Source organism: Heterocephalus glaber, unplaced genomic scaffold (assembly GCF_053883595.1).
Source record: "Heterocephalus glaber isolate CG9 unplaced genomic scaffold, H.glaber_assembly_v1.0 deba00001572, whole genome shotgun sequence".
In the NCBI taxonomy this organism is placed as follows: domain Eukaryota; kingdom Metazoa; phylum Chordata; class Mammalia; order Rodentia; family Bathyergidae; genus Heterocephalus; species Heterocephalus glaber.
In genome coordinates this window covers 16,770,316-16,787,039 of record NW_028258357.1, presented here as the reverse complement: position 1 = coordinate 16,787,039, position 16,724 = coordinate 16,770,316, and the positions used below count along the sequence as shown (strand labels likewise).

At 41.0% G+C, this 16,724-nt stretch overlaps 1 protein-coding gene across 30 annotated transcripts in view; it reads left to right on the top strand.

Annotated features, from left to right (window-relative positions):
* The window catches only part of Anks1b (ankyrin repeat and sterile alpha motif domain containing 1B), a 1,083,815-nt gene that overhangs the window by 996,051 nt on the left and 71,040 nt on the right, over positions 1-16,724 (top strand). For 22 of the 30 annotated variants that reach the window (XM_087192833.1, XM_087192828.1, XM_087192829.1 and 19 more), the window contains 2 exons: positions 13,269-13,376; positions 15,381-15,560. In XM_087192833.1, coding sequence (XP_087048959.1) covers positions 13,269-13,376; positions 15,381-15,560 — 288 coding nt within the window. The remainder of the gene's footprint in view (positions 1-13,268; positions 13,377-15,380; positions 15,561-16,724) is intronic. The other 8 variants (XM_087192825.1, XM_087192830.1, XM_087192824.1 and 5 more) reach the window with 2 other exon arrangements.

Genomic DNA, 16,724 nt, shown 5'->3' with positions numbered 1-16,724 from the left:
GAATACTATATCGTATTCTGAAAATTTGCTAAGAGGGGTGGATCTTAGGTACACACGTGTCTGTGTGTGTGTGTGTGCGTGTGTGTGTGTGTAAGGGGATGGGACAAAAGTCTGGAAAGTGATGAACACATTTATGCTCTGATGGTCGTGTGATTGCACAAGTGTACACATATCCCCAAACTCATCAAGTTGTATACAGTAAACATGTTCATCTTATTTCAATAAAGTGGTTTTAAAAACAAATTCATACTGCATTTCTTCAGTATTCTGAATAGATATTTTTCATGGAACATGACTACTTTGAGATGGTCATTCAAAAGTCCAGTTGCTGTTACTTGTTTTGAGATTTCCCTGTTTTAGTCTAGTTGGGTTTGATTTTCAGCCACCTTCTACTGTGGCACATGCTAAGGATATGAGGAGATTGAGGTCTGTTTCCTCCCTCGAGGAGACTCTGACCTGGAGGAGGAAACATCAGCCCCTGGCAGTCGTACCTGTGATAGGTGTCAGGGTGGGTGGCAGAGGGTGTCGGGGGAGGTTTCAGCCTTCATCCTAGTAGTATTTGAACTTGGTCTTTAAATAGCTTGGAAGAGAAGCAGGGTTCACCCAATGGAGGGGAGATGAAGGGCACTGCAGAAAGAAGCCACAGCCCCATGAGAGACCACAGAGGTGTGCATGTGTGGGCTTAAAAATGAGAAGGAAGTGACCCACTTTATTGCAGATTAAGTGGCCTGGCCCTCAGAACACACTCTACTCCTGGAATCATCCCTTTTCTCCTTCTCCGTATGAGACAGTTTACAGTGGAGTTCTCCACATGTCCATCAAACAGGTCCACTTGGTCATTTTCTCCAAGGCTGACCCCTCCTCACCAGTGCAGGGGTCATCAGCACCATCAGCAGCTAATGCCTGTCTGTCTCCAGCCTTGTGAATCATGGCTGGCCTAGGACAAAAGAAAGACAGAGAGAAAATTAAGAGGCGCTCACCTCCACTCCAAAAAGGACTGGGGTTTTTTGTTGTTTTTTACAATAAAACACCCATGAACTGGAACTTTTAGATAGCTAATGTCAGCCTGTGCTTTTAGCACAGGGGACGATGGCAGCCTATGGCTCCTAGGAATTTATTTATTTAAAAGACTACTGTCAGGGCTGGGGATTTAGCTCAGTGGCACAGCGCCTGCCTCACAAGCACAAGGTCCTGAGTTTGATCCCCGGTACCGAAAACAAAAACAAAAGAAAACTAAAAGAGTACCATCTTCCACACATTGTTGGGGCTTGTATGCACTTCCCAGCTACCTTCTGCAACAGCATGTGGCCGAGTGACAAGTGGTTGTCCCAGAGCATGACTCAGAAGCAGTGCAATACTCCAGACATCCAGGAAAGAAGTAAGGAACATCAGGAAACTGCACATTGGCAGGGGAGAAAAAAATATACATCCATTTTTAGGAAGAATTCTAATAAGGGCTCACAACAACAAAAACAACAGTATCATTTTAACCAGAAAATAAATGAATTAAATACTTGAGTTAAATGAAAATTTTGTGCACTTCATATACAAACCATTATACCAAGGTTACTTGACACAATTCCTCATTATCTAAAGGTAATTGAGGGCTGGGGATGTAGCTCAGTGTCACTTCACCTGCCTTGCAAGCGCAAGGTCCTGAGTTTGATCCTCTGTACCAAAAAGTTTTAAAAATAAATAAAGGTAATTGAGGTTTTATCATGTAAATATGCAACAATGAACCACAAATGCAGCCCTTGAAAATTACCTTAATTTTTTTTTAAAGTTCTAATTATGTGCTTATCAAAACTGACTGACAGAGATTTCAGATTGCCCACAAATCTCTCACTACCTCCCCTGGGTCAGAAGATCCTATTCTGGCCACAGGTGTTGGGAATACTGGTAAGTAGGAGAAGAAAAAAGGACTGAATCACTTCTGTGGTAGTTATATTGATGTATAAATTTGAAAAGACTTAGACTGTAGGAATCATAATATATAAAATGCCAGGCATTTAAATAAGCACCCCTTTTTACATCTAAACGAGTCTCTAGGGGGAAAACCAACAACTCCCGAGCAGAACACGGGGTCAGGCACTGTACTAGGCATTTCCATTAAAATCGCTTCCCTCGGGCCTCACGGCACCTGGGAGAGAAGCGGCAGCATCATATGATGAACACAAAGAACATTAATTTTGGAAATCAGAACTGGATTCATATCCTGACTTTGTCACCACTCTGACAAATTCCTTAAATTCCTAAAATCTAAATGGAGATAATTACTAGCCATCTGAGGGTGAAATTGTAAGATAAAATCAGCTATGAATGGGCTAATTTGTTTTCTAAAATCATCTTATACAAGTATGTGTGTGTCCCCTTTCCATCTGACCCTAGTTGTGCACTTTCCACTAACCTTCTTCGTATGTTCAGTAGGAACCCCAGATACTTCTGTAACCCGTTTTCAAAGCCATGTTCCCATTTCTGCCTTGAGCGGTTGATTTCCTCTGGACCCTTAACAGAGAACATCACACTTATCCATGTTAAATTGCATCTTCTTGGTGTCAGCTTTGCCTCTCAGCCTGTTGAGGGAATTTTGAATTTTGCATTGATCTATTAGTGTATTAAATATCCTTCATAGTTTTCTGTCATTGAAAAATCTGATGTGTTCCTCTATGTCTCTTTGATGCTATTAATAAAAATATTGAATAGGGCAGAATCCAGGGACAGAGGGCTGTGGCGTTCAATCAGTGGTCCCCCTACAGGTTGTGCCAGCCAAGTCTCTTGGGTATAGACATACAACCAGCTGTGAATCAGCTTGATTTTGCGCTCACAGACCCCACCACCTTATAGGTAATGAAAGACTTCATCAAGTGCTTCATTGGAATCAAAGACACCATATCTCCGGTATTCTCCTGGTCTGTCAACCTTATACTAATAACCTTGTCAAAAAAAAAAGGAAATTAATATAGTTTGGCAAAAACCTATTTTCAGTGAGACCGCTAAAGTTTGAAGAGCGGCTAGTGGCACAGGAGCTGTTGCCAGGGAAAAGACGCCCTGGCGGGTTGTGGGTTATGCTGATGAGCTGACCGAGTTCCAGGGTGGGCTCAGGTCTTCAGCTTGAGCAGCTGAGCATCACTGAAACACTGGATGAATTTACAGTTTTCTTGAGACTCATTTCAGCCACTGTGCTAAGTGATTTACATAATCCTGATGATAAGAAATAAGTACTATTTTGAACATCATTATTTTGAATGTTTCTATATGATGCTTAGAGAAGGTTAAATAATTGACCAAAAGTTATGGATACTGAGCAGCAGAGCCAAAACTCGCACCCAAGTCGCCCTGTCACCAAGCCCTGCTCTTAATCATTACATTGCCTGAGCAGATTCTGTACCTCAGGGGTGTCATCTAACTTAATTGAGAAAAACACAGCATATCAACATTTCCAGTCTGTTAATGTATGATAGGGGGGATTCACTAACAGGGACCAAATGCCATTCCACCAGCCTCATCCTAAACACGTCTGTTCCTGGTGTCTGAGTAACCAAAAAATGCATTCGCTGAGTGCTGCTTCATGGCGCAGATGGCATGGTGGGGAAGGCAATTTTGAGGGATGTTTGGCTGGGATCGATACAAGCACTGATGAAGTAGCTCCTGCCCTAAGGCAGAGAGTCCCTCCTGAGTGGCCAGGGACTCACTTACTTCAGCTTCAGCCTTTCTTTGCTGAGGTCACCACCAAGGCTAGGTGTTCCAGTTCTCTTTTACCCATTGTTTTGTTGCTTGACCTTTCCCTCCACCCTCACCCAACCCACTACACACCTAATACTTTCTTTGTTTAGATGGGTTTTAGTATCACTGATTAAGCCTTAGTGAGATATCCAGTGTATTCTCTTGGTTCTTTCAGCACCAGGAAGTCATTGTGACTCCATTCACTCTGTTAGTGTGATTCATTTAGAGCTTGGAATGGGACCTTATTCTGGTTCTCCAAGGTCATTGGCTTATCATCACCTGTTAGCTCTACGGAAAGAACCCAAGTTGGCTCCCAGGGATCACTACATTCTTTTCAAACATTCACAAGCCATTTGTTGTAAGTACTCAGCATTAGCATTTTTACCAATATGTCATGGCTAGGCAGAGAAAGCCCATCAAAAACCGTACCCACATATGGGAAGTACCCACATACGGGAAGTCAGTGCTGATTTATTGTGCACACATAACAAAGACTATGCTATTCATACACCAGCCTGTAGCTAAATAGCACAGGCTTCTGGAGCAAACCTGCCCTGTGGGTCACCTTTTCCTGGAGGTGTCCTGGACATCCTGCAGTTCATGTTGTCCAGCTGATAAATGGTACAGAGAATAGAGGTGTAGATAAACAGAGGTCTGTTTGGAGCATCCTGCATTATAATTATAGCCTGCAGGAATGGCCTTATTCAGACTATACCCTCTAAATACTGGTTGCATTGTCCCAGCATTCTTTTTTTGTAAACACCTTTATTTCATTTACAGATCACCCATTTCTTTAACTGTGCAGTTCTTTAATTTTTAGTAAACTTACAGAGGGGTCCCAACTATTGGCATGGTCCAGTTTTAGAACATTTTTTTCATACCAAAATTTCCTCATTCCATTGCAGTCCATTCCCCTTCCCCTTCCCACCCTGTGCAACTATTGATCTGCTTTCTCTATATACATTTTTTTATTTTCTAGAAATATCACATTAATGAAATCACATACCATGTACTCTTATATGTCTGGCTTCTTTCACTTCACATGATGTTTTTGAGGCCCATCCATGCCATAACATGTACCTGTAGCTCACTCCTTTTTCTTTGTTTGTTTTATCCTGTACTGGAAATTAAACTCAGGACCTTGCATTTGCCAGACAGGTCCAGCGCCACTGAGCTACATCCCTGGCATGCCCACTCCTTTTTATTACTGGGCAGTATTCCATTGCGTGAATATAACGTGTTTTACCTCTCCATTCAATTGGTGTGGCATTTAGATTGTCTGAATAATGCTTGTATGAATAATGCTATTTAAATATCAATGTACAAATCTTTATGTGGACATATGTTTTCTTTTCTCTTGGGTTATTAAGTAGGAGTTAACTTTCTGGGTTGTATTTTAAGAAATGGAGTCATATTTTCAAAAGTGGCTGTATCATTTTGTATTCCTACTAGCAATATGAGGGCTCTAGTTCCTTCACATCTTTACCACCACTTAGTAGTATCTGCTTTTTAATTTTATTCATCCTAATGGCTATGTAGTGATTCCAGCTTCCTTCCACTATATGACTCTCCAGAAGATAAGGAAGGGGATCATGGTGGAGAGGAGGTGGTGATGACTCAGTGGAAGAGATTGTAAGGAATTCCTCAGTGTCATCATGCTGCTCTTTCTCACCTTGAACCTGCCCTTGGGACTAACATCTACCCTCCTTACAAATACATTTTTAAAACCCTTACCATCCTTTTTCCTAACACATGCAGGCTGAAAAAATGGTGAGCACCAAATTCTAAAATGCACTACTATAGGTAAGCGAAGTAAAATACATGGATGCATTTTTTAAAACTTTAATTTTAGCTAGTTTCAGATAGATTTTTATCTCCTCCCACATCAGATTCTGTCAGAGCTGCTAACAAAAAACAGAATTGACTGGATTGAATTCATGGCCTCTTTTGCTATTCTGTCCTCTCATGGAGGGTGTTAGATGCCAGTAAAGAAGCTAAACAGCAAGAAAAGAGGCAACAAGAAAGAGAGCAGAAAAGACCATTTATAACCCATAAAAGTGAATAACCAGACCCTTGACTTACCTCACATTGTCTTTTGAGATTCAGTCTGTCTTAAAGCTTCTCTTTAAAGATATGTGTATATTCACAAATTTTGCATATTTTAGTGTATTTTATACTTATGGACTTCTGTTGACAATGAGTTTTAATAACCATAATTTCATTTACAATGCTGAGGTCATCAGTTGTGCAATATAATTGATCATAAATTTTATGATCTCTGGATTTGAAAGAAAATAAGAAGGGAATGCCTTCAATGGCTATAAAAATACTGTGTGGATAACAAAATATAAGCAAAACAGTTGTCTCTCTGCTTCTTAAGATGCAGAGCATTTTTATGTATTAATAAAATTGTAGACAGATTTGCAGTTTTGAAATGCTGTTAGCACATCGTTGTGTCTCCAAGAATAACTTCAGATGTGGGATAGTTCACATATTTTCCATTTTCTCTTGTAACCAATTTCTCCTTCAGTAATACCAATGACTGGGTTATTGAGCAATGCAAATCAAATTTCTCCTATGAAAACCTAACTTGCAGCAAGCTGTACTTAAAAGTGACTTACAAGGAAACTAGAGACTGATTGGTTGGTTTGTTCTGGCTTTTTTAAAATCTTCTAGAGCAATGGTTATGTGAAAATATAATCAGAAAATTAGTACCTTCATCAAGAGGTGATTCAGAGAGCTTTGCAAGTAAACCTAAGATCCTCATTGATTACAAAAGAAGGCTTTGTACCTCCAGAACCCTCAAATTCTCAGAGGCAGTTATACCATTAAGGTCTCTCTTCCGATGCAGAGATTATCTTATTTCCTCATAATTAGTATTTTCTGTGTATTGAGACAGACTGTATTCAAAAACACACACTCTCCCTTCCTCACTCTTTCTCACTATCCTTTGCTTTCTCTGGAGCTATATAATTTGGAAACCTATTTTCCTTCCCATAGTTTCATATAGTTTTGTTTTGTTGGCATGTCATATAAGCTATTATGCTGAAGACTTAGAGGCAAATACTTTGAATAACAGAAGGAAAAGAGAGTTTGGAATATCTAATCAAAAGGATATTTTTAGATAAAGGAGTGAAAGTAAAGAGCAGTTCAAAGTTGTGAGAGGTAAGAAAATTTTACACCACCTATGGTAAGATTGTGCATAGAAATTAAATTGCCTAATCTCAGAAGGGGTAGCCATTTGTTGAGTAGAAAGGGAAAGAAACAAGACATGGGTGATCTCCTTCTCTCTTGCTTTCCAGAGATGTCCCATTGGCTTCACCAGTCCACCTTGAGAGGGATTAGAGTGGAGCTCTTGGAAATGCACCTTGGCAGTGAACTCGGGTGCTAGATTCTGTGAGGGACCCTAGGATGTGAGGATACTGCATCTAACTTCCAAGAGCTTATAGTCTGATTGGTCAAGTAAGACACACACACCTAAAAAGGGCTAGGTGTATATTCAGAATATATCCGCTGTCAAGAGCATCCAGCTGACTCTAGGGAGATTCAGAGACAGAGGTAAATGCAATCCATGGTAAGAGAGGAGGGCTTTAGGTAGATCTTGATTTCATCCTTGCAAGATTACAATGAAAAGGGGGCCAAGGGCATTCTAGAATATAAGAAGTCTATAGATGGGGGAAGGAGATAATACAAGAGAGAGCTGGAGATGTGAAAGGCATAGATTCTTGTCTAAAATCTCCCCAGGGAGATCAATAATAGCAGATGTAAGCAACAAAGATGATATACAAAATACTGCTAGCAGGGTTATTCAAGGACAGGAAAAGAAAGTTTTAAGTTTAAGGAGAAATAATAGCACTGATTTAAAATTTCTAGGGAAGCTTCCTTGTCATTTTCATTCAATCCTCAGGAGTCTTTTTTATGCTAGAAAAGCTGTGTAGACATAAATATTTAGGTAGATGGTGATGCATGGCTGGATAAGAAGGAGAGAGAGAAAGGTCTATATGTATACACACATATACTTTATATTTTTTAATTATACGTTTTTATTATATTTTTCTACCTCAATATTGAGAGTCATAAATGACTACGTATTTTTTCTTCTTTGTGGCTCATAAATTGCATAACATGGTGATTATGTGTGAAAGACAACCAGTAAAGTTTTGTGGAGTAAAATTTTTGGTCCCTTTAAATTATAATTCCAATATGTAAAAGATTACTGAGCTAGAACAAGAGTCAGGGAAAGAACCAAATGTTCTGACTTTCTGCTTCTGAGGTCCTTCTATCCCCATATCATTCCAGCTATGGATTACTGCAGCCCAAGACATAACAGAAAAAATGTCACAGTCAAAAATTGGTTGCATATTCAAATGAGAATCCCTGGGATTGTGGAAGCTAAGATAGGGTGGTCCACAAGCACCTAGCTCTGGTGCTCTCAGATGGAAATTATTAAAATTACTACCAGGAGGAGGGACATTTTCACATTTAACTGCAATTTTAGGTATTCATATGAGAATAAAGCAGGTAAGCTTCCACCTGAACTTTCATTGTCAGAGCACCAGAACTCCTCTGAACACTTGTACTTCTCTTGGAAGAGGCCACGCTGGAGCCACATGACTTCCATGGATTTGCATGAGAGCTGCTCTCTTTCACTGGCAAACATGGAGAAAGGAAAGGCGGCATAATCTCTGTGAAAGTGGAAGAAGGTTGCAAGTGCAGGATGAAATTCTTTCCTCCCCCTCTCTAAGTAGAAATAAAAGGATGTGGCCCCATAGCTACGATGACTAAAATCACTGGTGTGCTCAGCATTGCTGCATGTGTAATCTCTGGAGAATTTCAGTTACGTGTACTATTTCACCACTGTCAGCTAAATCTGAACTCCAAAATTTAACAAATGCAAAATGTGACACTGAGGAACATTATGTGGATTTGTGATTTTCCCAGAGGACCTGGTCCAGCTGGCAATAAGTGGATTGAGATTTCATGCAGAACATGGAGACAGGCTGTCGCTCCATGACTTCTTGTGAATCGCATGCATTCTTACAATTATTCTTTAGTGTTTTTCATGTTGTGTCCACTCAAAATGACAATGAAAATGGAAACGATGGGATAATAGGATTTTTTTTAAAGAATGAGGAACATTCAATATCCAGAAAAGAAGCACAAACTATATTTCCAACAATAAGGGAAATAATGGTCAAAAATTTATGAAATACTTCTCTGAAGCAATCTTACATGGAACTGCTTACAATGTCTGCTCAGAGTTGTATATATAGAAAAATTCTTTGGCTTTAATATTAAGTGAAAAGAATCAAGGTGAAAATTGTACTTATCATATGATCACCACAAAACTTAATTATGGGAGGAAAAGTGAAAAGGAAATACCTAAATGTTAATAGCCTATGGATGTCTTATTCTCATGTTTTTCTGTATTTTGTAAAGTATTTACAATGGGAAAACAGTATTCCTATTGTAATCAAAACAAGGTTTTATTTTTAACATAGGACTTAAAACATGCTACATTTACATCATATTAAATTTAAAAAGAAAAACCTTAGTACACTGACTTACAGCTTTGCTGTGACAGATATTCTGATGTGAGCTATTTGGTGCAAGGGTATTGTCATGATACTGTTTAACAGAGTCCTACAGCTAAGCCCAGACACATAAATGACACTGACATAATATTATAGCTTTGTCACTCAACACAGATATTCTCCTGCCCAAATTCTCAATGAGGTTTCTGCCATTGTCCTGTTTAATCAATAACTGGAGAAAAATCCTGGAGGCTCTGTGTTGTTTCAACAACAATCCTTGCCTTTGACCCATGTTTCTCCTCTAATACATAAAGTGAAAGCCATTTTTTAAAATACAGTAACTTTTATTTTTTGTCTGCTGAAACTCTGCAGTTGGAACCACCTTCTATTCTCATGTATATTTTTTCTTAATTAATGGTTTAGCAATAGAGCTGTTTGTCTCATGTCTCTCCACTATTGTAAGCTCTGTCAAGTTTCCCCTTTGAATCTTCCAAATAATTTGTGGCAGAAACTCCATAGTGTTTTTTGAGTTGAACTGAATTGTCTCAATATCTTCTTCTTTTTTTGTTTTTTTTTTTGATACCGGGGATTGAACTTGGGACCTTGCGCTTGTGAGGCAGGTGGCGGCACCACTGAACTAAATCCCAGGCCCTCAATATCTTTAAAAAGCTAAATGCCCAGTGTATTACCATTACTTCATCATTTACTCCCATTAGTTTTCTTGTGAGCACAATTAACTCTCACCCAAACAGAAATGACAGCAAATTCTTTTCTAACACAGTAACCATTGGTCAGGGTGGGGGGTTGTTTTTTGAAAATTAATGATTCATAGGTCTTTGGTCATGGTGTGTGGGACAGTGGGGTTCCACTAAAGATGATCAGAGGTTGAGCTGTTCCTATTCAAGGTAAACCTGATTGCTTTTGGACTTGACTTTTCCAAAGTGACTGTCTTTCTTTGGAATATTCTTTTACTGTCTCGACAGTTGGAGTTCTTATTGTTGATTTTGGAGTTTTGAAGCCACACATCACCATCTCTCCCATGCTGATATTAGCCAACTTGGATCCAACCTTTGGTGATGAAGGTTTCCTGTCCTTGATCTATATATGTCTTTTCACAGGAAATTCTGTGTGATACGTGTTCTTTTTTGCCTGGATTTTTAGCAATCCTAAAAAACCTTGTCCAAAACTGAATTATTTTAATGTTTTCACATGTTTGAGACCCAATATAAATGTTTTAAACACAGTAACTTAAGAAGCACCATCATAAGAAGAAAGATAATGCAATAACCAATAGTGTAGCTAAGATCAAAAGGTGTAGAAGTTAATAGGAAAGAGAGCATGGTGAATGGCAAAGAGCAAATGCCAGCCACAATGCCAGTTAGCAGTGTGAATAACAGGAGTTACTCAGTACTTCTGAGTCACATATTTTGCATCTCTAAAATGGAAATTATGATTTTTTAAGGATTAAACAAATTCTACACATACATAAGCATTTGGCGCAGTTTCCAGCACAACCCTAATATGGAACTAAAACAGCAAATTTTCAATAAATGATAGTTATCACCTTCTATGATATGTTGTCATTTCTAAAAAATAAATAGTTACTCATGTGTTCTTGACATAAGGCATCATTCTGTGTTCATTTGCTGTTTGTTTATCTACCCACCCTCTTCCTGGTGGTTCTATGGAAGAGGCGACACCAGAGCTCCAGTAGAGGGAGCACCTCAGTTTATCTCCTATTAGCGATTAAACAGTGTGGGTGGCACAATAGCATATACATTCTTTTGAAGTAGGTCTAGTATCAAACCAGTAGCTAGAAATCAAACACATCCCTACCAGGATAAGTTACTCCAGTGAGAGATTTTCCGAAGTCCAATCTCTTCGTGCCAATCATCAGCTTACTTGTTTGACATGATTAACTGTATGAAAATGACCAGTTCCTATTCTTTTGGGTCAAGATTTCTCTGCATCCTTCAGAGTGCTTTAGCTGGAACAAGCACGTATGCAGGGAGGGCTATACTGTCGCCTGTGCCTCTCAGCTTGTCTCTTCATCTTCCCAGCAACACTGGAGACCGGCCTCCATGGTTCCTTGGGTTATAGCTGAGAAAACTGTGATCAGAGGAACCCGATCACTGGCCCAGAATTGAGCTTGGGAAAGTAAACCGAAAGCAGTAGGGCAGTCACACAAGCTCAGTTTTACCAAAATTACTTGTCATTTAGTGTCAGGTGTCAAAATAGTTTTGATTGTTTTTATTACCTACAAAAATCTTTCTTAGCATGATTTGGAGGCTCAAGGTAGCATCATCAGCATCAGGTCCAGTTACCTCCAGGGACAAAGGCTGTGGGGATTTTATGGGAGGGGTTTATATCCAGTGGAAGCCTTTGATAAAGGAATTGAGAATGAAAGAAAACACAGTGTATAAACTTGCAAAATACCTTTGAAAAGGTTAATGTTGTATTTTTGTGAGATAGGGGAATTCTTTGATCTTGATACTTAAAAAAAAGAAACAATGCGAGAATATAAGGGCATTTCCTTAGATCGTACAAATAATGCTGCCTGCAAGTAATCAGCACTGGGACCCCTCTTACTTAGCATATTTACAAATCACCTAGAAGAGGAGGAGTACATGTTGAAATTTCCAGATCTGTAAAATAAAACCTCTAAGCTCTTCCAGGCAGCCAAATGCCACACTGGTTAATATAAATGCAGAAAGACAATGCAGGGCAACTTGAGTGGGCAGAAGGATGGCAGATGGGCTTCTCTGTGGAGGACTGCAAGACAGGGAGTTTAGGGAGAAATTCAAACCATGAGTCAAGGGTATTGAACTATCAGTGGTAGCAAAATGAAGAGATTTTACAGTCATGTGTACGTCTGGTGCCAGTTGTTATTCTGCCGCAGCTAAAACATCAGCCAGAAATCAGGTGCACTTGGAACATTTTAAAAGGGGCATTAACAGCAGAAAATGGTATCCTGCTCAAACACAAAACCATGGTTTACTTCAACTGACTATTGTAAGCTGTTTTGGTGTTTTTTCAACAAACCTTAAGCAGTCATAGTAAGGTGGAAGGAAGTCACCCTAAAATGGTCTGTGGGAAAGAGGAGCTGCTGTATGAAAACAAATTTACCAAGATTAGGATGCATCGGCCTGGGAAGAGGAAGGTTTGCAAAATCTCAGGGCTGTGCTGCATGTAGACATTTGCCTTGGTTAACATTTACCATCACCATCCACAGGTATAGGTAGGGGAGAAGATGGACATAAAAGGAATAGGCCACAGTGCTATTTAAAATCGAACTCAGGTTAGGCAGAAAGTCCACTAGGCTGACAGAGATCAGGAAAACCCAGATAGCACAAGATCTGTGTCTAAGAAATGCCTTCTCCTCAGCCTTAAAACTTGAAAAGAGAAGGGGAAATCACATGGGTAACTACTTTGGAAACCAGTTTCACAATAAGATTTGATATATCCTAGGATACATGGGCGGGGAAGGAAGGAGATAAAGTTCTTAGAGTGATTCGTAACAGATTGTTTTAAGAAGTGTAATACTGGGTATGTCCCTAGAACTTCACACTGTACACCTTTGAGCAAAACTAGCTTTGGAATCCAGCAAACCCAATTCAGATCTTCGGATCACCACATACTGGCTCTTAGGGTTAGGCGACCACTCTGAACCTCAGGTTCCTCATCTGTAAAGCAGCCCTTCCAGATGGAGATCCCAGAAAGATTGAAAGGGATGGGGGTTGAGGGTCTCAGCAGCTCTTAGCTCCCCTTGATATCTGCTCCTTAGCCTTCTGCAGCACCTCAGAATACCTCAGAATAGGTCTGACGCTGGGCAGCCAGTCAGGAGAACCCACTCTGCTTTCTCTGCCTCCCACAGACTTCCAGGCTGCTCCTCTTTGTCCCCCTGACTTCACACCCCGTCTCTTGTGGGCAGAGCTAATTTGCACTTATGTTTTAGAACATATAAAATTTTTTCTCAAATAAAATAGTTAACCCAAATACATGTTGTTTCAGGTTTTAAAAATCAGTTTGATTGGCCACAGGAAACGCATTTTGGCATCTCTGGGAGACAGGCTGCACGACGACCCACCCCAGAAGCCCCCTCGCTCCATCACCCTCAGGGTAAGTGCCTTGTTCGGTCACTCGCTCGCGTCCTGTGCTTCTCTGTCCTTACCCTCAAAAGTCATTTTGTGCAATAAAACGACTGAAGCAGTGGATCAGGAAGACAAGCTGTCTTCCGCATAGCTTTCCTGATCGGTATAAACAGCAATCTTTCTTTTGACATACTTTCCGAAACCAGGTTTGTTTTTCTCAGTTAGTTTAATCCATATTTTGGAGATTTAGAAATACATCTGTAATGAGTCAGTCTGACAGACCACCACCTCACTGCCTGGCCCACACTCCCCGTTAACACGGAGAGACGGGAAATGAGATTCCTGTCAGACTCCTCAAACCCACAGAGAGGAAATCGAGCAAGGCCCACAGTTAAGTAAAGATCAATTTAAAATTAACCCCGGGGTCTTCTGTTTTTCCAGAAGTAAAAACTGACCATATTTACCCACTTCAGAAATTAAGAATAGAGAATCTCAAACTTCATGTAATAAGCTATATTAATTTCTTTCAGCTATACTTTAGAATTATGGGTTAGGAAAACCAGAGAGAAACTTGGGAAGGGAAAGGGAAAGGGAAAGGAAGGTGAGGAGGGAGAGGCAAAGAGAAAGAGAAAATGAGAGAGGCGCTTCCCAGGCAAAATAGCAATGGCAGGAAGTCGAAGCCAGTCCCTGGTTGTCATGACCCCTACAAGAGCTTTTCTAAAATTCATCAAAAGGCTGGCATCGCCCTGGCAAGTGGTTGAGTCCTGCTCTGGCTGGCTTCAGACTCCCTTCCAGTGAGCTCCAGGAAAGGCAGCACTAGCGTCTGATGAGCCCAGCCCAACCTTAGACACAACACCACCCGGGCCAAGGCCTCCTTCAGGGAAGTCAGCAGACCCCAGTCCCAGCAAGACGGCCCAGTTGGCAGAGCAAGAGCTGTGATGACACTGTGTCTGATTCGGCTTCAAGGAAAAGGAAACACAAAACCTTCCTGAGGTGAAAGCAAATTGGCTTCAGGAGGGAGCCCAGAGGGACATTGAGTACTGGGCAAACTGGGATATACTGGGCTACTTGAGGGCTTTGGGAGTGTGGACACAGAAATAGGGCTCACTTTCCCTCTCCAGAAAAGAAGCCTCCTGTAAACTGGGGGGAAATGAGGCTACAAAGCTACTGTCTGGCCTTCCTTTTGCTACACGGAAGAAGCTATTGACATTGTGAGTGTAATGGTGCTGAAATGACTCCAGAGTAATTTCCAGCTACTTGATCTCCCCGATTACCTTTCCCTCTGAGCCTCTCCTCTGACTCCCCTGAAGAGACCAAGGGGAAGGAAAACTGATCAAAGACAGAGGTGCCCGAGCAAATATGTAGGACCTAAGTCTGTCAGTAAGGTCCAGGACAGTCTGGGGAGAATCGGCCTAGAGCATCAGCAAGGTCTCGGTCCTCTTCTTATGTGCAGACACTGGAGCTCAGCTAGCAGCAGCCCTTATCTTATTTCTGGCTCATCTCCAACTCGAGTTGTCGTTGCCATTGAAGAGCATCCTCTGTCATTATATGCATTGCTCTACAGTCTGTATGTCCTGTGGCATGCTGTGTTGCCATACTGTGTCCTCTTCCTGGCCCTATTGTCAGACCACTCTTTGGTGGAGGATCAAGACCCCTTGGGTCCCATGTTGGCTTCTCATCCTGGCATCTGCCACGGTGAGGGCACACTGTTCCTAGCCCCTTCCCATGTAAACACACGTGCTAGTGTCCAGGATGTGCAACAGAGGCGTGCCTCGCTCCTGAGATCTGGTTTAAGAAAACAGAGCCTGATTCTTGAGCCTTAAACTTTGTGACCTGAAATGCTTGGTGGGGAAAAGTATTGACTTGATTGAACCATTCCTAAAGTAAATGGTAGCATGTTATCCATTCCTGGGCATTTGATTCCAAAACAACTCCCCAGCTCCACAGTTTGTCTTGTTAGTATTTCGCAATTTTGAAACCAAAGATTAGCCGCAAGAACATGGTATTTATTTCATGATGTATTTCCATTCAGGAACCCAGTGGTAATCACACTCCTCCTCAGTTGTCTCCATCACTTAGTCAAAGCACTTACACCACTGGTGGCTCCCTAGACGTTCCTCACATTATCATGCAGGGCGATGCAAGGAGGAGAAGAAATGAAAACTACTTTGATGATATTCCCCGATCAAAACTGGAGAGGCAGATGGCCCAGGTAAGGTGTTCAAAGCCTCTGTGATATGTTTACCTTTCACCTTTATCAGGTCATGCATTTGTATACTAAAGGGTAGCTTACAGCCGATGCTTATTGTCCACACCTAACTTGAATTTTACCATTTTACTCTGAAGTGTCTTTCCTTGCCTGCTCTCTCATTGAACCAGCCTGGATGAGACCTTTTTTGGAGAGGAATGTATATACCTACCATTTTTATCCATCCTGACAGAGGAAGCCGTGTCCGATTCATTGCCCCTCAAAATCTTAGCACTAAAGGAGCTAATGCTGTGTCTGAATCAAGTCATAATGAACACGAAACCTAGTTTTTATAATGTAAATAGGTTGGATAACAGGGTAGAAGTTGGGGACAAAGGATAAACTCTATATAATGTTGTTAAATTCCTCCCAAGCTTACATATTTACCTGGAGTTCTACTCCTGGGATTCCCATGTTGTCACCTTGAATAGTCGAAAATGATCAGGTTGCCTGACACAGACTGAGAAAAGAGATCGCCAAGTGAGGCCCTTCCGACTTGGTGTTAATGTCCATTCTCGCCTGTCCTAAGGCTTGGAAAATTGGTCAACCATAGGCAGACAGAGGTCCTGTTCTTGCGGTACCTTCAAACGGGCATCTAGCTCTGCAGCTTGGTCCTGGGAGTCAGGGATGGATGCATTGACAACTCTCAGCAGAATCAACTCTTTCCATCCTCCCTCCAGGTTCAAATTGATCTCCTGAGTCATCCCTCTCCCTCCCACACCTAAAATGAGAATCTCGAGGTGAAAATTCGACTGTAATGGCTTAGCCTTCGTTGTTAAATATTTTTCTCAACTGTTTGGTGAGATTTTTTTTTTAAAACCCTTCAGTAAACATTCTGTGCTGCAGCTCACAAAAGAAAAATTGAAGCACATTCTGGAAAGTATGGCTCGTCTGCCTGCAGGTACCTTGGACAGAAAGGACCTGGGATATCACCCCTTCTTTGCACTTTCAGTACTGAATTGTTCTCAAGAAGTGGCGGTGTTGAGATTATGGATACTCTTTTATTGAAGGGAGACAGACAGTGTGGGAGAGACAAAAGAAGAGTAATTTCCCCCGTCTCTGTTGTTAGGTATTGTAATTTTATTTGTTTTCACTGAAGTTCGGTTAAACGAGGAGTATAAAAGCTTT